At 36.6% G+C, this 21,583-nt stretch overlaps 1 protein-coding gene across 2 annotated transcripts in view; it reads left to right on the forward strand.

Moving 5' to 3' along the window:
* Positions 1-5,153: 5,153 nt before the first annotated feature.
* Positions 5,154-21,583, forward strand: part of MYOF (myoferlin) — a 157,902-nt gene continuing 141,472 nt past the window's right edge. For both annotated transcript variants that reach the window (XM_074233352.1, XM_074233353.1), the window contains exon 1: positions 5,154-5,498. In XM_074233352.1, coding sequence (XP_074089453.1) covers positions 5,411-5,498 — 88 coding nt within the window. In that variant the 5' untranslated portion in view covers positions 5,154-5,410. The remainder of the gene's footprint in view (positions 5,499-21,583) is intronic.

Genomic DNA, 21,583 nt, shown 5'->3' on the forward strand with positions numbered 1-21,583 from the left:
TGCAAACATCTATGCAAGTTTATATATGTGTGTGTGTGTGTGTGTGTGTGTGTGTGTGTGTGTGTGTGTATCAGATGAACTGGAAAGAATCAATAGAAGAATAGAAGGATGGTCCTAGTATTAAGGGGATAAGGAAAGATGTTCAAAGTGGTATTTTAGCTAGGGTTTGAAGGAAATGAGGAGGGAGAGAATTCCAGGCGGTGAACAAGCAAAGTAAACTCCAACTTTGGGAGATGGAGTATCCTATCTGAGGAACAGCAAAGGAAGCTCTCGTCACTGGATCATAGAACACATGCCTTACCTTGTATCCCTAACACATATCACAGTGTCCAACACATGATAATTACTTAAATGCTTGTTGAGAGTCAGGCTGTTCTATATAGATATAGATATAGATGATATAGATAGATAGATATAGATATAGATATAGATATAGATATAGATATAGATATAGATATAGATATAGATATAGATATAGATATAGATATAGATATAGATATAGATATAGATATAGATATAGATATAGATATAGATATAGATATAGATATGGATATAGAAAGGTAACCTTTCAGATATGTTACAGTTTTTCAAAGATTCATGACCTGTCGGACTAGGAGACATAGATTTGTCTTCATTGGGGTATTACTTAGGCTAAAGCTATCAAATTTTTGTCTGAGAGTACTAAAATGTAGAGGACTTTGATAGCACTTACACTTCAGTAGATGACAACATCTGAGTTTAGAACTTACTTAATGACCAATTGACTATGAACTGACTGAAGCTGACTTTGACTAATTCATCTTTCCAAAGTGGATTCTCTATGAGTGACACAGGGTATTGAGGAATTTCTGTCCATGGGGGCCAGGGTCCTTTCCCTCTCCCCTGCTACAGAGTTGTCTCTTTCATGGTTGATCTTTGTGTTTTAAGCTTTCTCCTCTTTTCCTCTACAAAACAGAATTTGTCTTTAAATGTTGATTAAATGGGGCAGCTAGATGGTACAGTGGATAGAGTACCTGCCCTGGAATCAGGAAGACCTGAGTTCAAATATGACCTCAGACACTTGATATTCCCTAGCTGTGTGATCTTGGGCAAGTCACTTAACCAAAAAAAAAAAGCTGATTAAAGGGCATTTTTGTACTATTTGCCCAGAATAAATTTTATAATACTTGTCTCCCATTCTCCTTACTCCCTATTTTCTACCTATCTTCTCAATAATTTTGTCACTTGGACCAGATAACATACTTTGGAGGTAAGCCTTTTCATCTCTGGAAATCTCGTCCTGGGACCTCTGATATCTTTACTGGTGAGTCCCTAAGATGGTTCACTTTTTCTGGCTGACCCCTTCACACTTTATGTTACTCCCTTTCCCCCTGCTTCCTTCTCCACAGCAACACCAACCACCATGCCACTGTTTAAATATCTTCTCATCACCATTCTAATTTCACGATCAAATCTATTGCTATTGGTTCTAGAAGGAAGATTTCAATCTATTCTTTCATGACCCCATTTCTCATCATCAGGGTTCAGTACCAGGAGACTCCTTCCCTAGCTACCTCTCCCCACTTTGTGTTGACTCTGTCCATAGGAATGTAAATTTCTTGATAGCAGAGACTGTGCTTTGTATTCCCAGCCCTCACACTCAGCATATACTAGCTGTTTGCTTAATAAAGGGTTTTTCATTCATTTCTTCAGGTATCAGAAATGCAGTTAAAGCTCTTCTTCTTGATTATATTATTTTTTTCCTGAGATCCAGCTTAATTTGGCAAATTAATTTGAACCATCACCCAGGACCTTTATCAGCACCAACTGCTTGTCAAATCAAGGAAATTCCAGTTTGAGAAAAAAATGCTTCTTCCCAGTCTGTCATACACTTTAAGAACAGCTAAACTAGCATACACGCAGGAGTATAAGAATCAATCTAACCTCAAGGAACTCAGACCTAGGGGACCAGGTCTGACAACCCAGTCAGATTTTCCATAGTAGTGCATTCTCTCCTGGGAATTGGTTGATAATTAGGGCTTTCCTATTACTTAGGAAGGGAATCTGGCAAGGATTACCCTCTTCAATTAATCAATAAGCCTTAATTAAGTCCCTAGTATGTTCCTGATACTGTGTGAAGCACAGAGTTTACAAAGAAAAACTGTAACATTCTCTGCCTTTCAAGGTCTTATATTTCAGTCCATATAAAAGATTATACAGAGTAGATGGAAAGTGTACTAGAAGACAAGGATCTAACAAAGTAGGGGAAGTGGTAGTATGCAGTGAAGAATGCTGGAGATTGTAAGAGGTGGAGGTGAGAGAGAGCTTTCCAGGCAAGAGAGACTGTCAGTGCAAAAGTATTGATGGGAATTGGAGCATCATGTGTGACGATCAGTGAGTAGGCCAGTATGGCTAAATTACAGCATGTATGGAGGAGAGTAATATGTAAGGAAAGTGGAAATAGAGGAAAGGTATAGAATGGAGTACCAATAACTCATTGGATCAGGAAAGGCTTTTCATAGAAGGTAGAAGCTGAAACTGATCCTTGAAACTGGAAATATAATTTGGCTGCTCTATGAAAAATGGATTGAAAAGGGCAGAGATTGGAAGCAAGGGGTTCATTTAGGAGGTTAATTCAATAGTTCGGGCCAAATGTGATGAGGAGTGAACTAGAAGAGTATATATTAAAGAGACAGAAGGAGATATATATGAGAGATTTTGTTTTTGTTTTTAGGGGGTTTTTTGCAAGGCAAATGGGGTTAAGTGGCTTGCTCAAGTCCACACAGCTAGGTAATTATTAAGTGTCTGAGACCGGATTTGAACCCAGGTCCTCCTGACTCCAAGGCTGGTGCTTTATCCACTACGCCACCTAGCCACCCCTATATGAGAGGTTTTGTAGGGGTACAATGAACAAGATTTGCTAACTGATTGGACTTGCAAACCTGGGTAGATGACAGTACTATCAATAGAAATATAAAAGTATGAAAATGTGAATTTGAGGGAAAATAATAGGGTTCCATTTTGGAAATGTTGAATTTGAGATGCTAATGAGACATTCGGGTAGAAATATCCAGTAGGCAGTTGGCGATGATATTGAACCCATAAGGGAAAAGATGAAATCAGGGAGGAGAGAGAGAAAGAGAGAAAAGTAGGAGGAGGGGGAGGAAGAAGAAGAAGAAAAAAGCAGAGAGGATGAGATAAAGAGAAAGGAGAGGAGAATGAGAGAAAGGATGGAAAAGGCAGACAGAAAGACAGTCAGAGAAACAGAAAGAGAGGAAGTGAGAAAGTACAGAGAAAAAAAAAAGGTGATGGTCCAGGGCATGGTCTTGAGTCATTTGAGGTCCAGAAGACTGATTATACAGCAAAGGAAACTGGGGAGCTCCAATAAACAGAAGGCAAACCAGGGGAGAAGAGTTTCTGAAAGCAATGGAAGGGAAAGGGTTTTCAGGAAGTAGTGACTGCCACTGTCAAAAGTCACTAACAAGGTCAAATAGAAGAATAAAAAAATCCAGTGAAATCATTGGGAAAAAAAAAAAACAATTTCACTGTACATATAGGATCAGAGCCAGATTGCCTCAATCTGGAGAAATGAGTGGGAAGTAAGGAAATAAGGACAGTCAAGGATAAATTATCATCATTATTATTTTTAGATATTTCAATGTAAGTTGGGAGAATACAACTTGAAGGGATGACAGGGACAAATGAGTATTTTCTAAGAGTAGAGGACTTGTATTTATTAATTTTATTAAGCAAGGAGAAATAAGGAGAAATCAAAGATTCACGAGAGAAAAAGACTATTTAACTCTGACCAACATCTATCATATGATATTTATCTAGATCTTTAAGGTTTACAAAGGACTTTCCAAAGTTGATGTCATTAGAATTTCACAACAGTATATGGCAAGCATTGTGGGCATAAGTAGTCCCTTTTTAAATGTGAGGAAACTGAAGTTCTAAGAAATTAAATAACTTTGCCCATGACACAAAATTGGGGAAAACTAGGTGATGCAACGGATAGAGTGTCAGGAGTCAGGAAGTCCCGAGTTCAAATCCAGCCTCAGACACTTACTAGCTGTGTGACCCTGGGCAAGTTACCTAAATCTGTTTGCCTCACATTCCTCATCAGTAAAATGAACTGGAGAAGGAAGTGTCAAACCACTCCATGATTCTGCTAAGAAAACCCCAAATGGCATCACAAAGAGTCTTCCAATGTGATTGAAATGGCTAAACAACAAAACAGTATCAGAGGTGAGATTTGAAACAACTTTTCTGACTCAAAGGGCAACACTATCCATTATACTATGTTCCAAGGGGAGGTCTTGGTGGATATGAGAGGGGTTGGGGTCAGGGACACAAATAGAAGCATTAGCCTTGGTGAGGAAAAGAGCCTCTCTCTTACAGACAGATAGGAGGGGGGCAGCTAGGTGGCAGGGTGGATAGAGCACCAACCCTGGAGTCAGGAGGACCTGAGTTCAAATCCGACCTCAGACACTTAATAATTACTTAGTTGTGTGACCTTGGGCAAGCCACTTAACCTCATTTCCCTTGCAAAAAAAAAGGAGTTATAGGAGGGAAGAATCAGGACTGATGAAAAGGATTTTTATGATATGGAGAAGGGAATAATAGGAAACTCAAGGGATAACTTCGATTTCTCAGTAAAGAGAGAGGGAGAAGGGAAAGAGTAGCAAAATAAGTGTGAATGGCATCTATATTTCCTTTCATTAGCAATTAAGCTTAATCAAAACCTACTTGGTATTTAACACTCTTAAGTAAACCTAGTTTTGAGTTTAAAACGTAGTCCCATACGGTTATTCCCAAATCATGCAGAAGGGGGAGTCTCTTACTTAATTTTAAATATTGTAAGTAGCTACCTTACGGGTATGTGAGAGGGGGAGAAAGGTAAGGCTAAAATGGAAAAGCACCATGGGCTAATCAGAGTTTAAGACCTTTCTCTCCAAACCCAAGCACCTCCAAGCCACCGTACTATCTTTTGATCTAGTCATCTTCTTCTTCAGGAACTGCTGCGGAAAGTATCACAGTGTAGCATCATTTTTTGCTCTTTGCACATTAATCATTAGCCCTAAATCTCTTTTAGTTCTATATTACACATTAATATTTTTGGTTGGAGTTTAAGAAGTTTCACTTCCACCTCCCTAGATTTCGCAAGTTACTGTTGCCTGTTTCTTAATAAAAATGGGGAGTTTGGGGTATCGGTTTACAGATTGCTTTTAGTAAATAATCCGACGAAGATCCACCCATTGGACTCTTTTTTTTTTAATTCCTTCTCCCCCTTCCCCCTCTTCCCTGTAAGCAAATCACTCCCTGCCTTCTTCTCTCTGCTGGTTCACGGAGGAACCTCAAGCCCAGATGCAGGACTGCCTCTCCAAACTTCACTTTCCGATTTTAGCAGCTTATTGAAAGGCCAGTAACCATGCTTCGGGTCATTGTGGAGTCTGCGAGCGATATCCCTAAAGGGAAATTTGGGAAACCTGATCCAATTGTTTCGGTTATTTTTCGGGGTAAGACAACTTTATTTCTTAGTAGCAGGGCCATGTTTGGATTTTGATAGTATGCACTTTCTCGGCTCAAGTCGTTTCATGATTCTGATAATAGTGATTGTACTATTGGCAAAGACTCTGTGATCAGAGGACTCCTGTTACCTGGTGGAGAGCAGGAAATGAAATTGATTATTTTGGATGGTCCCTCCTCCCCCCCCCCCCCCCAAGGCTCTGAGACTTGTCCTAAGAAATTTGAAATTTGAACCGCCTGGGGGGGGGGGCGGGAATTACTTCGCTTTTTAAAAGACTACATATTGACTTATCAACTCTGATTTCTTTACTAAAAATCTGTAGGACTTTTAATGGCAGAGTTCAGGATTTTTAAAAAGTAGTTATGAGGATAATCCTTTTGATAATTTTTAACTATGAAAGGTGGGGATCATAGGAGCATTGCTCTAGAACTAGAAGGAAGCTCAAAAATACACCCTCCCTATTACAGATGAGGAAACTGAGTCTCAGAGAGTTTTAAAAAACATTGCCCAAAGAAACATATTTGGTATGTAGCAAAGGGAGGGTTTGAAATAAGTCAAAGGATCAAAGATTTGGTGCTGTAAAGGACCTTAAAGGCCATCTACTCTAACCCCTTCTCTCTACAAATGAGAAAACTGAGACTTGGGGAGGTTAAATGACTTGCTTAAGGTCACACAAATAGTAAAAGTCAGAGGTGAGTTTTGAACCCAGAAACTCGGGCTTCAGATCTTTTTACTAGAGTTATTATTTGAAGTTAGTTAATGCTATTATCTTTTTCATTTTTAATGTGCTTTCTAGATGGATACTATTTAACTCTTAGTTTTTGACGGATTGGGAAATCTTTAGTGGAAAGATTCCTGTCCTGTTAGTAGAAAAGATTAGTGGGTGGGGAAGACTGTGATCTAGTCTCAGTTTTCTCTATGTGACATTTTGGGGGTAATTTAGCCCCTCTGGGCCTTGGTTTCCTCACTAAATTTGAATGAGATCTTTTCCAGCTCTATGCCTCTATGAATCTATGAGAAAGTTATTTTTCTGCAATTTTTTTTTTCGATCATTGTGGTTTACTTAGAATGTTGGATGGAACTTCAGTTTTAGGAACTGACCTTTGGCCATTTGCATATACTGTTTAGATACTAAAAGCCTGCAAAATTTAGAGCACAAATGAGAAAGGGTGAAAAGAGAAGACAGAGAAGAGAAGCCAGCACCCAGTCCTCCTCTTCTTTCATACATCATATATCCTTTTCTTTTACTCTTCCCAATCCAATTCAATTCAGTCAGCCTCTCTTGGTTGTTGTCATCAACATTATTATAAATGAATTGAAGAGATATTTATTGTCTGTGGCATGCAAGACACCTGTGTGAGAGGCAGCATGCCATAGTTAGAGGGCAGATTATGAAGATGGCAAAACCTGGGTTCTAAGCCAGGCCTGGACATATCCAGATGTATGATTGGAGTAAGTCAATTAACCTCCCACTCCTCCAGGCAATTAAGGCTATAAATTGAAGAGCAATTGATTTGCATTAGTAGATGGAGTTTCACCTCAGGTTCAGTCCAAAAAAAAAAAAAACCAGTCCAAAAATGCTTTGTATATATTGTCTGCTAAAATATGATAAAGGAATCATGTGGATTTCACTTTAAAAGCAATATACACTGGAGGGAGGCGCAGTGGATGGTTGCCCTGGAGTCAGAAGGACCCCAGTTCAAATATAGCCCCAGACAGTGATTGCCTAGCAATGTGACCTTGAGCAAGTCACTTAACCCCATTTCCTTAAATAATTAAAAATATACATTTATACAATGTCATCTTATTACTAAGTATTTTAAAATGTTACCTACTTAGATTATGATAGGATCAAAGATCAAATAACTTGAAGGAACCTCAAAGGCCAGTTAGATAAATAGCTTCATTTTACAGATGAGGGAACTGCTAACAAAAGAAGTTATGTGATTTGTCCAGTGTCACACAGGGAATAAAAATTAACCATGGAATTAAAAGGTATATAATAAGTATCAAAGATATTACTACAATTATAAACTAGACATCTACAGAATTGGGTCCCAACTCAATCATTAACTAGATATGTAACTTGAAAAAAGTCATTTAATGTCATTGGTCCTCAACTGCTTTAACTGTTGGGCTTTTGGAAAAAGCAGAAAACAGTCTGAGAGGAGAAAATGTGACAAATGACTTGCCCATGGTTACTCTAGCCTGAGATACTTTAATTAGCTGTGTGACCCTGAACAAGTCACCTAACCCTGTTTGCCTCAGTTTCCTCATCTGTAAAATGAACTGGAGAAGAAAATGACAGACTACTTTTGCCAATTGGTATCTTTGCTAAGAAAATCCCATATGGGTTCACTAAGAGTCAGACAAAACTAAACAACAGCAACAACATGGTGACCTGGGGAAGACACTGTACTGTAAAGTTGGTGAGCAAGTAGAGAATGAGAGAGAAGGGATTTCATGGATCAGTTTCTGGGGAGAAAGTGTGCTTCCCTGGATAAGTTTTTTGAAGAATCAGATCAAAAACTGGAAAGGACCAAAGGGACCATGTATTTCAGTTTCATCATTTTACAGAAGACGAAAATTAAGTCCAAGGAGGTTTAGCTCCTTGTCTAAATATCAGAAGCATCCAGCAAACATCAGAAGCAGAATCAATTAGCAGATCATTTCCTCCCACAAATGTACTAGAGTTGCTCCTAACCAAGACTAAATTTTTAAATTGTGAATGTTTTCACCTTGAAAGTCTGCAAATTCTACAGATCAGGACTCATTTTTTTATTGTTTAATGATGGAGAAAATGTTAATTTATTTATATTTTAAGAAAGTGATGGAGAAAATACTAATAATGTAAATTAAACTGTGAGAGAAAGTTATTAGACATTCACTAACACACTCTTGGCTCTTCCTGAAGACTGTAAGCTCCTTGAGGGCAGGGAGTGTCTTTTGCCTTTCTTTTTATCCCTAGTGCTTATACTAATATATTATGCACAGGGAGCTCTTAATAAATTCTGGATGACTACCTATCTGCCTGAAAAGTGGGATTTAAATAACATCCTCTTACTCTTCTCTGAGACCTAATGTGGTGAGGTAGAAGACCTTGGTTCGGATCCTTTCTATCTATATGATTTCAGGCAATTCACTCTATCTCCCTGAGGCTCAGTTTTCTCATCTGTAAAGTAGGGATAATGATATGTGTTGGGAATGTTATAGTGGGGATTCTTTTTGTATATGCATTGGACTAGTTTGTCACTGAGATTCTTTCTAACTCACATTCTGTGATTCTGTGATACCTGCACCATTTACCTCAAATAGTTATGATAAAAGTATATTGTAATTGACTAAGCACTATAAAAAGGTAAAACTTCATTTTCTCTTAGGTAGGCTAATAATTCCTCATCTGCCTACAGCCCAGAAACTCTTTGAAAAGTCTTTCCAGCTCTAAGTTCTATGATTCATTAGCAATGTGCCTTGATTTAGGCTAAAGATATGTGTCTGAAGAGTCTTATGCTGTTAAAAAAAATGGAATTTCCTCAATCTAATGGGCTTCATTTTGGAATGAGCTACAGGCAGTCATGCAAAGATTCTATTTCTGACCAAATTTCTATGACTGGAAGAGTTAGACCGGAGTGAAAATTTGTGTTCATATGATTCCCCGTGGGTAAAGGCAGTCTCACAAGCATTAGGAACCTTAAGTTCTCTACCATTCATGGAAACCACATCTGATAGGACAAGACAATTTTTCTGGTCAATTGGCCACTCAATTCATCTTGTGATTATCCAAAGAATTTTTGGAATTTGTTTTGATTTTGAGCACTTGCAACAGATTATCTTTGCTCTGGGTTTGTCTCCTTCTCCTGACTGGTAACTTCCTATCTTTTTCTAAAACTTCCATATACTTCATGATGGAAAATTTCTTATCCTATATCTGAAAATCTGAGGCCTCATTGGTCAATCCAAAGCTATCCCTACTCATAGCATCAGAGATGGGAAAGCATTCAGGCATTCCTGATACAGAACCTACACATACCTAATATAATCTTAGTTATCCGGATGTGGAAATGATGAAGGATTCAGGTGTCCCACATATCATCTAAGAGGAATGATGAGAGGTAACATGTATAGTCAGACTGACTTTTTGCAAAACTATCAATGATACCCACTTCCCTCCTCCCTAGAGACTTCCCCAGTTGTATTCTTCATTGACTCTGCCTTACCCTCTCTTCCCATCTCCTTAGTGCCTCCTGTTCTCCCTCTGTGAGTTAAATGTGCTGTAATAAAAGCCTACTGATTTATAAATTAACTAACCTCTTCTTCTGTCTCCAGACTTAGTTTGGAAACAATGCAAATCTTTTTTTTTGTTTGTTTTTGCAAGGTAATGGGGTTAAATGACTTGCCCAAGATCACACAGCTAGGTAATTTTTTTTAAAGGTTTTTGCATGCAATGGAGTTAGGTGGCTTGCCCAAGGCCACACAGCTAGTCAGGAGTACTCCTGACTCCAGGGCCTATGCTCCAGCCATTACGCCACCTAGCTGCCTCCAAAACAATGCAAATCTTAAGGTGAAAGATAAAAAGAGAATTTCCTAGAAGTGTTACTAGTATCATACTTACTAAAATATTTTTTTAAAATCAACCAAACTTAACCTATTGAATCATTAATACCATTTCCAGGAGTTGGGAGATTGGAGACTTTCCATCTAAAATGCCCAACCTTACTTAAATTTGCTGGTTCCTAGCCATTTGTAAAGGTGGAGCTCCCTTTAATTAGTTCATTTAGTTTGTTTTCTCTTAGAGGTGGAAATACCATGAGATGATGATCAATTTACCTTCATTCATCTTCCCACCTTTCTTTGATGTTTTTGTTCACTAGTGCTTATAGAATCTGAGACTGTCAAGGGATTTTTAGAGATTATCTAATCCAATGTCCTCATTTGAAAGAGGAGGAAATTGAGACCCTAAAAATTGACCATTGTAGGATGTTAAATAGGAAGTAAGTGACAAAGCCAAAATAAAGACCAGTTTTCTTATTCTTAGTACAAAGCCCTTCCCATTACTCCACACTACCTCAGGCACTGTTGCATCATTCTCTAGGACAAGTAGCATATTGTTGATATTGAACTTGCATTTTATTTTTTCATTCAACAAGAATTTATTTTTTTCTGTATTTTGTTAACGTATCAACAATTGTTAATCTGATTTTTCAGGAGGGTACCCCAGAAAGTCGTTTTATTTACCAAAGTGTAAAACTGCACTAAAATTGGGGGGGGGGCATTTTCTATATAATTTTCTCCTTTCCCATCCCTGATAATAAATAATAAAATAGAAAAAAGAAAAAACGTAGTTTCAAAACCATTCTATCAGCTGAAACTGACAAGGTATTCCACATTCTACACCTTTAGGGCTTCCACCTCTTTGATGAAGGGAGATATATTTCTCATCTTTAGGCCCAGCCTTAGTCATTATAATTAGACAGTGTTGAGGGGTTTTTTTTGTTGGTTTCATTTATATTGTGGTGGTTATTGTATATATATTTTTCTGGTTCTACTTACTTCACTTTACATGTCTTCTATTCTGTATTCTTAATATTTCTTAATTCTTACAGTGAGTTCATATTATGTAATATTCATGCACCACAATTTAGCTGCTTCATAGTCTATGGATATTTATTTTCTGTCTGGATCTTTTCTCCTACAAAAAGTTCATGTTATAAGTATTACGGGCTACCCACTTAGCAATAGAACCTCTAGGTCAGAAGGTTAGCACATTTTGGTCACTATTTTAGCATAATACTTAATTGCTTTCCAGAATGGTTAGATAGTTAAATAACTCTGCTAACTGGATACTGGTGACCCTCTTTTCCCACAACACCTTTAACAATGATCCTTCTGTATGTCTTTTTTTTTAAATTATAGAATAGTTTGGAAAGAAATTTAAGAAACTTTTTTTCCTTTTGTCCCAAACCCTGAAAGGTTAGGTGACTTGACTTACTGAGGGTTACAGCTACCCTTAGTCAAGTCAAGTTGTTTCTGCTTAAGATACCCCACCATTATAGAATCTTGGATCTGGAAAGAATTTGAAAAATAATTTGTGATTTATTAGTCATTTTTCAGTCATGTCTGAATCTTTGATATCCTATTTGGGGTTTTCTTGGAAAACATACTGTAATAGTTTTCCATTTCCTTCTCCAGCTCATTTTATAGATGAGGAAACTGAGGCAAAAAGCATTAAGTGACTTGCCCAGTGTCACACAGGTATTAAGTGTCTGTGGTTAGATTTGAACTTAGATCCTTCTGACTCCAGGCTCACTACTCTAACCATCACCTAGTTGACCTAAACTTGCTTATTATTTCAGTGACGTTGTGAGATAAAAGTTTGACAAAAGTTTACTGAATATTACTGAATACTTAGCTTATCTATTCATAGAGACTAATAGATGAATGTAGTATTGCCATTCTTTTAAAGTTTAGTTATTTTTGATTTGTTTATTTTAAGACTGGGTCTGCCTACTGTCCCCAAGTTAGAAATGCAGGGGCAACACACTGAGCTCCCCCTCTCTTATCAGAGGAGTCCAAACTTCTCTGATCTATTTGGTTTCTGTTCTGCTTCTGCCTAGGCAACCTAATAGTATCCTTTAACCCCTAGGACTCATCATAATAATGTTGGGTTTAGTTCGGACAATTAATGGGATTAGCCTGCTGAAACCCAAAACTCTGAGCAGAAGAGATCCACCTCTTTAACCTTCCTGTCAAGAGGGAGTGCATACATGTGTGTGCTACCACTTTGCCCCAGCGTTCTTTTGAGTACTAATTTTGGATTTGAGACCATTAAAAAGAACAACATGACACTGTGCATACCTGTTTTTAAAAAATCTGGTTGTATGTTTTAACTTTTATATTATGCCAGTGATATATGTCATTTCAAAGGATCTCACAGGTGGCAGCAGTGGAGTAGCCATCCTATTTAAAGAGGAAATAGATAGGTTTTCTTCCATTCAAAGATATCTTCCTCATTTTCCATCAAACTTTTTGGAGTTCTACAATAAAAGTTCCTCTCTTTGGCTCTTTTTATTCGTTTGTTTTTTATTTTTGCAAGACAATGGGGTTAAGTGATTTGCCCAAGGTCACACAGCTAAGTAAGTATTAAATGTCTGGGGTCAGATGTGAACTCAGGACAGGGCCATTGCAACACCTAGCTTCCCCCTCTCTTTGCTTCTTAAAGGCTTTTCTCTCTCTCCCCTCCTTCTTGATGATCTGATCAACTCTCCCAAGGGCTCAATCATTAATTTAAAGCAAAGGACTCTAAGATCTACTGGAAATCCAATGTTATATCTCTTGAACCTGTCCCACATCACTAAATACCTATTGAACATTTCTAGTAGATTCTCTGTGGGCATATGGAACTCAACATATTTAGAACAGAACTCAACATCTTTCCATAAATATACCCTTTTCCCCCTAGCTTCCTTATTTCTGTCCAGATCACCAACATCTTTTCATTCACCTAGCTTCCAATCTCAAGAGTGACCCTAAACTCCCTCCCTCTCCACCTTTGTCCACTCTTCTTCTGATATCTCAGACCAAGTCTTGCTCATTTTACCATCATAACGTTAGTATATGTTGCCTTTTCTCTACTCACATAGTCACCTCCAGTTCAGCCCTTTTGGTGTTCCTAGAGTGTGTTTCTGCAACTAACCCTGTCACTCCTCTGCTCTGAAAATACAAATAGCTCCCTGTTATCTCTATGATAAAATACAGGCTTGGCATTTAAATTCCATAAACAATCCGATTCCAGATTTATTACATGTTATTCCCCTTTCATGATTTCTCCATTCTAGCCAACACTCACTTTCTGTTCCTACACATCATTCCATCTCCTGCCTTTGAACAGGCTTTCCAGAATTCCTGGAATGTACTTTCTCCTTGCTTCTGCCTCTTAATTTCTTTAGCCTTTTGAGAATAAGCATATTCCTTTAGCTTAAGTGACTCTGAATAAATAAGGCCTTTCCTAATTATTCCCACTACTAAAATTAACTTGTATTAACTTTACATATAGTTTTATATTTATTTTTATGCATATGGGTAATTCCTCCTCAATAGAGAATATAAGCTCCTTGAGGGCAGGGACGTTAATATTTTTTTATTTGTACTCAAGGTTTAGCATAGTGTATGAAATAGCAGCAGATGCTTTAAAAATACTTGTTGAATAGACAATCCTGAGAGACCTCTTATGCAAAACACCATCCATATCCAGAGAAAAAACTGTGGAGTCTGAATGCAAAACAAAGCTTATTATGCTCACTTTTTAAAACTTCTTTTATTTTTTTTATTTCTTTCTTATGATTTTTTCTTTCCCCTCAGTTCTAATTTCTTTTTCACAATAGGATTAATTAAGGAAATATGTTAAACATGATTGTACATATACATCTTTCACCAGATTGTTTGCCTTCATGGGGAGGAAAATGGGAAGGGAGGGTGGTTGAAAAATGTGAAACTCATAAACTTGCAAATGGATAAATGTTGAAAACTACTTTTGTGTGTAATTGAAAAATAAAAATAAAAGGTAAAATAAAATACTTGTTGAAAAGAATATTGTCACAATAACAGTAACATTATATGTTGATCAATTATGATATATTTATCTCTTCTTGGCAATACAGTGATCAAAGCTAATTCTAAAAGACTTGTAATGGGGAAAATGCCATCCATATCCAGAGAAGGAACTATGGAATCTATATACAGATCAAAGCATACTATTCCTACTTTTTTTTATGATTTCCCCCTTTTGTTCTGTTTCTTTCACAACATGACAAATGTAAAAATATATTCAACATGACTGCACATATATACCTATATCAGATTCCTTCATGCCTTGAGAAAAAGGGGAGGGGAGGGAAGGAGAGAAAATTGAAATTCAAAATCTTACAAAAAATGAACATTGAAAACTATATTTACTTGTAATTGGAAAAACCAATGCTATTTATAAAAAAATGTTCTTTTATGGCAAGAAATAAAAATTCTAGTTGAATAGGAAATGAGTTCACTATTAAAATACAAATAGGAGGAGTAACACTATAGACTTTCTCAGTTAAGACCTTTTCAGCATTTAGTTGATAATGGAGAGTTTAATGTTGCTGGAATTAAACTAAGAAGATCTGGGTTTAAGATCTACCTGCCACTTATTGACATTGTAACCTTGGACAAGTTTCTTAATTTCTGAATGTCCTTAGATTTTCCTTATCCTTTAAAAAGGAATCATAATGCTTGCACCTCCTACCTCACATGGTTCAGTTCTTGTGATGATCAAACAATAAAAAAAATTTGAAAATGGAGATCTTTGTAAGCTGAAAGCGTGTGTTACACGAATATCAGATATTACTATAATCAGCTCCATAAGACAATGACAAGGGATGGATGACGCCTTAATTTTAGGCATGAGAGAGAGAGAGAAATAAGAGACCAGGAGAGAAGTATTTTTTTTTTAGGTTTTTTGCAAGGCAAATGGGGGTTAAGTGGCTTGCCCAAGGCCACACAGCTAAGGTAATTATTGTCTGAGGTCGGATTTTGAACCCAGGTACTCCTGACACTAGGGTCGGTACTTTATCCACTGTGCCACCTAGGTGCCCTGAGAGAAGTATTCTTAAAAGAGAAAACTGGAGAACAGAGTACCACTTGCCTCTCATGTATAAACGAACCAAAAGCAACAAAGTTGATAGGACAAGTTTGTTATTTTATTTTATCAGTTCAGTTCAATCCAACAAAGATTTATTAAACATCTATGGTGTGTATACCACTTTTATATTTTTTTTTAATTAAAAGGGATAGAAAGACTAATAAAAAATGAATTTCTCCCTGCTTTTGAGAGCATATAGAATGTACATTGAAATATATAATATATATATATATACACACATACATACATACATACATACATACAAATATGTCATGATGGGGCAGGAGCAAAGTGAAGATAAGGGAAACTAATGTGAGGAGTGAGACTTCTGAAAATAAGAGATGAGGAAGAAATTCAGACTACACATGGGGTCTAGTTTGTACAATGTAGTGAAGCAAGAGAAGAGATATTGAGGTCATGGGAAGGGAATAGACATTTATATCATGCCTACTATTTGCCAAGCAGTATGCTATATACTTTACAAGTATTATTTCATGTGATCTTCACAACCACCTTACTGAATAGATACTGTTATCTTCACTTTACAGTTGATGAAAACAAGGCAAACAGGTTAAGGGAATTGCTCAGGATCACACAACTAATGTCTAAGGATATATTTGAATTCATGTCTTCCTGACTCTTAACACTCATGTTGTTAAATTTAATTTACTTACGGATCCTGTATTGAGTAGTTTCTACCTTTATAACATCTTTCAAATGGTTTTCTTCTCTCCTCCAAAACTGTAACCAACCTGGTGCAAGCCCTCATCATCTCTCTCCTAGACCATTGCAATAGTCTGTGGGTTGGCCTCCTTGCCTCCTTGATCCTCCAATCCATCCTCTTTCCTAAAGTGCAATCCCCATTCAGTAAATTCTAATGGCACCTATTACTTCCATGATCAAATATAAAATCCTCTGTCTTTTAAATTTAAACTCTCTTCTTTACTTAAACCCTACCTTTCTAGTCTTCTTGCACTTTATTCTGTTTTACACACTGCAGTCCTCTTTATTCTTCCTTACACAAAACTGGGCACTTTTTATTGACTGTCCCTATACCTAGAAAGCTTTCCCATCCCATCTCTGCCTCTAAGCATTTCTAGAATCCTTCAAATCCCAGCTAGAGCCCCACCTTCTACAAGAAGCTTTTTCCAGTCCTCTTTAATCTTAATACCTTCCTTCTGATACAACCCCCAAATTTATCCATTATATATCTCATTTGAACATCAGTTTTTGCATAATCTCCATATTAGACTGTGAACTTCTTATTTTTGTTTTGCTTTTTTCTTTATATCCCCAATCTACTTAACTGGTTAATTGACTTGGCTTAATTTTAATTTTAAAAAAGCCCTATAAAGGGTGGCTAGGTGGTGTAGTGGATAAAGCACCAGCCCTGGAGTCAGGAGTACCTGGGTTCAAATCTGGTCTCAGACACTTAATAATTACCTAGCTGTGTGGCCTTGGGCAAGCCACTTAACCCCATTTGCCTTGCAAAAACCTAAAAAAAGAAAAGCCCTATAGGTAGTACTCTAATGCATAGTTCTGCTTCTGTGGAAACTAATTCCATTATATTAAGGTCTGGTAATTGACTCATTGAAATTACTTTTCATTTAAAACAGAATGGGTCAACCAATGTGTGGAGTTCATGTTCCTAAATTCTGATCAGTAGCTCTATAAATCAGCATATTCTTATCCAGCATAATGAAAATAGTAGCTAAGGTATAGACTCCCTGGTAATCAGAATGACTGAATTACCCAATAATGTTCATGTCATATGTAGACCCATTGTAAAAGGAAACACATCAACTAGAAACAAAAGAATCCTTTCTTTATCTTTCAAGGTGTTGGTTTGCCACTGGATAATGAAATTCCTTTGAAGCCACTTAGAACTCTGGGCTAGAACATAATTTAGCAATGAATCAGTTCTTTATTAGAGAAATGAGACCATTTTTTATGAGTGACTACTAAAATCATACAATAAAACCTAATATTAGTAAAGAACTGGACATAGAAGGGATGTTTGTCAATTGGAGAATGACTGAAAAAGTTGTGGTTTATGATTGTGTTGGAATACTGTTGTGCTGTTGGGAATTAAAAGCAGGTTAATTTTAAAAAAAACACACATGAAAGATTTGCTTGAAATAATACAAAGTAGAATGGGCAGAGCCAAAAAGGTTATATATATATATATATATATATATATATATATATATATATATATATATACACATATATATATATATATATATAGTAATAGCAATATTGTACAAAAAGTAACTGTGAATAAATAAGCTGTTTTGAGTAATATGAATATTAAAATAAACTTCTAAGGACTTATGAAGGAAAATGCCATCCACCTCCAAAGAAGAATATATTATATGTTTCCATATATATATATATATATATATATATATATATATATATATATATATTTTATCAAATATTGGACTTCTCTAATATAGAGGGAGGGAGATAATTTGGAACTTCAAATTTTTAAAAATGTAATAAAATCTGTCATTTGGATGGAAACTTAACCTCCCTAAACCATTGTTTGGAAAGTCAGAACATGTTATTTTCATTCTTCAACAATGTATACTTAAAAAAACTGAGTCCTAAGTTAAAAGCTTGATATGAGACCATCTCATTGGAATAGGTCTGGAAAAATTTCAGAATGTCTGTTCACTGGGCAGGTCTCCCAGAAGGCAAGATTTCTGAGGATGATGTTACTATTTATTGTTTTTCAGTTTTCTAGTTTACTTTTTTCACAATCTCATTTTCTCAGAGTAGGGAACTCCCAGCATGGTGTAGGGACTTCCTCTTCCAAAGTAAATTGAGTCCCATTTATAATTTAGAAGATGCATACTAAGAAATCTTGCCTGAAATACCTAGAGGTTTATGGATTTGCCCACTGTCACTTAAAGGAACTTGTAGCTAGTAAAGTTTTGAGATGAGATGTCAATTTGAATTTTCCTGACTTTAAGTTTAGCATTCTATCCACTGTGATACCATATAGTATATTATGCACTATATGTACATTAAGTATATAGTAAATTAAGAAAATCTTCCCCACAGCTTTTATCACACACACTTCTTTCTACTTCTCTCTCCATCTGCTTACCTACTCCAGTCACTTCCCTTTTCTTCTCTCTGCTACTGGTTCTAGCTTGAAAAGGTCAATATGACCTTCCGACTTGTTCAATTCAAAAAGTGGAAAAAATGAGTCAAATTGGTTGAAATTTTATAAAAAGTAAGTGATGTTATCTTTCAAATTTAATTCAGCAAATATTTAATTCCATTACAATTTATTATATGCCTATTATGTGAAGGCATTATATTAGCTTTGGGAGTACAAAAATATACATCACATAGTCTTTGCTTTCAAAAAACTTTCAATATAATGAGGAAAAGAAGAATGCAAATAATTATAATACAAAAGATGGTAATATAACTAAGCCCATGCAAAGTGCAATGAAAAATTTGACAAAGGAGAGATTATGACATGGTAGAAAGAGCCTTGGCACCAGTCTAATCTACTTATAAGATTGCAAGCAATTCATTTACCCTTCATAGACCTCAGTTTTCTTTCAGTAAAATGCAGTGTGTTTTTGTGTGTGTGTGTGTGTGTGTGTGTGTGTGTGTGAGAATGCAGTGTTGAATTTGATGATCTTGAAGGTCTGTTCCAGCTATAAATACTATGACCCTATTATCTTTCAGTTGTGCGTGTAAGGGTGTGGAGTGAGATGAACAAAGACCTTTAAGAAAGGGGGAAACTTTAACAGATGGATGGAAATGGGGGAAGGGAGCCCATTGCTAGCAGGAGAGATAAAGTAGTCTAATCTGTTTGGAATGTATAGTTGCAGTTCAGTTGTGTCTGACACTTTGTGATCCTATTTGGGGTTTTCTTTTGTTGCTATCCAATTGTGTTCAACTCTTTGTGAATGTATTTGGGATTTCTTTGGTAAAAATACTGGACTGGTTTGTCATTTCCTTCTCCAGTTTAATTTACAGATGAGAAAACTGAGGCAACGAAGATTAATTGATTTGCCCAGGGTCACCCAGCTAGTTAAGCATCTGAAATCAGATTTGAATGCAGGAAGGAACTTCCCAACCATAGGTCTTATTCATCATCTAGCTATTCATAGAATGTTTAGTCTAAAAAGGGAAAAATTGATGGAGAGGAAGATAGGAGTCAAATCATATATGGCCTTGAATTTCAAATTCAGGAATTCACATTTTTTTGATCAATGAGACAACAGAGCGTTACTGATGTTTTTTGTTTATTTGTTTTGTTCTGTTTTGCACTAGAGAATTGATTTGCTAAGATTGGTGGTATTGAGGATGACTTAGATAGCTATGTGGAGATAAGTTGAAAACAGGAAAGATTATAAGTTCAGAGACCAGTTATGAAGACAATCTAGGGGACTAAAGAGGACTACAGTGGAAGTCTGCAGAGAAGACACATTTAAGGGATATTTAGGAGATAGAATGATAGGATTTGGCAACTGATTGCATGTGGGTGGTGGGGTGAAGAGTCACAATAACTCCCAAGATTATGAAACTGGGTGTGTGGGATGATGGTGGCATAATCCCTAGAAGAGAATCAGGGTTATGGGGAAAGATAATGAGTTCAGTCATGGAGATATGGAGCTTCAGATGCTGATAGGATATCAAGTGGTAAGGTATATACAACTTGGGATCTGGGGAAAAGTTAAGAATAAATATGGGAACCTAAAAAAAACCCCTAAAAATAACCAAATAAATATGGAGATATAGAAGTCATCCACCCAGAGTCTTAGCTGAAACTATCAGAATGTAATAGAAATGGGGCACTAGTTGGTGCGGTGGATAGAGCCCCAACCCTGGAGTCAGGAGGACCTGAGTCAAATACGACTTCAATTTCCTACCTGTGTGACCTTGGGCAAGTCACTTAACCCTATTGCAAAAACAAAAACAAAAAAAGAATGCAGTAGAAAAAAAGAAAAGAAAGCAAAGACAAAACTTTGGGGTACACTCAACTTTAGGGTTTTGTTTTTTTTTGCAGGGCAATGGGGTTAAGTGACTTGCCCAAGGCCACATAGCTAGGTAATTATTAAGTGTCTGAGGTCACATTTGAACTCCGGTACTCCTGACTCCAGGGCCAGTGCTCTATTCACTTCGCCACCTAGCTGCTCTGTACAATCAACTTTAATGAGAGGGAGGAGGAGCCAACAAAAGAGCAGGGGAACACTCAAAGAAAAGAATGAGAATTCACTGTCATGGGATTTGAAGAAGTGAATTAGAAGCAGAAGTGTACTAGAGCGCACCAGTTGGACTGATGATTAAATTTTCAATATGAATATTTTCACCTCAGAAATATTATAAATCAGGAATTGATTCTTTGCTTTGTTGATTGCCTAAACTTAAAAAAAGTGTTAATGATGCAAACCTAACCAGCACATCCTTTATTACCCTATTAAACATTACTTTACCTCAATTGAAGCTCAATAGAAGGCACGGAGAATAAAGTCTTTGCTAGAATGGAGGTCTGGCAACTAGCCTATAATAATAAAAATATATGTTGTTCAGTTATTCAGTTATGTCCTACTCTTGTCTTCATAGTAGCCAGGTCTTTCTAGCCTCTACTGTCTCCTGAAATTTGCCCAAGCTTCATTGTTTGTTTCTGTGACACTGTGCCCTTCTCTGCTCTCTTGTTTTCATTTTGCCTTCAATTTTTCCCAACATCAGAATCTTTTCTAATGAGTCTTGGCTTCTCATTATGTGGTCAGAAATATTATGTCCTTCCAATGATCAGTCACAGCTAATTTTTCAGTATTGACTGATTTGATTTCCTTGCTGTCCAAGCGAATTCTCAAAAGTCTTTTCTAGCACCACAATTCAAAAATATCCATTCTGTGGAGCTCAGCTTTCCTTCTAGTCCACAGTCACATCTTACTTCTGGAGAAAACAGTTTTCACTTGGACCTTTGCTGGCAAGGTGATATCTTGGCTTTTTTAGTGTGTTGTCCATATTTGCCATCATTTTCCTTCCAAGGAGTAAGATTTTAAATTTCTGACACTGTTTCCAGTTTTTCTCCCTCTATTTGTCAGGAAGTGATGGAACCAGATGACATTATATTTTTTTTAATGTTAAGCTTCAAGTCAATTTTACTCTCCTTTTTCACATTTACCAAGAGACTTCTTACTTTTTTCATAATAATAATGTGATAATGATAGTAATAACTGGTATTTATATAATGTTTTAAGGATTTCAAAGTGCTTTTCATTCATTATTTCATTTGAACCTCATAATAATCCTGATTAGAAATTCATTATGAGGAGCCAGCAGGAGACAGAGAAGCTATTAGAGAGCTCATAAAAATAACATCAATGGATCAAAGTCATTAATATCCTTGGAGAGATCTGTCTCAG

Source organism: Macrotis lagotis, chromosome 4, assembly GCF_037893015.1.
Source record: "Macrotis lagotis isolate mMagLag1 chromosome 4, bilby.v1.9.chrom.fasta, whole genome shotgun sequence".
NCBI classification, from domain to species: domain Eukaryota; kingdom Metazoa; phylum Chordata; class Mammalia; order Peramelemorphia; family Peramelidae; genus Macrotis; species Macrotis lagotis.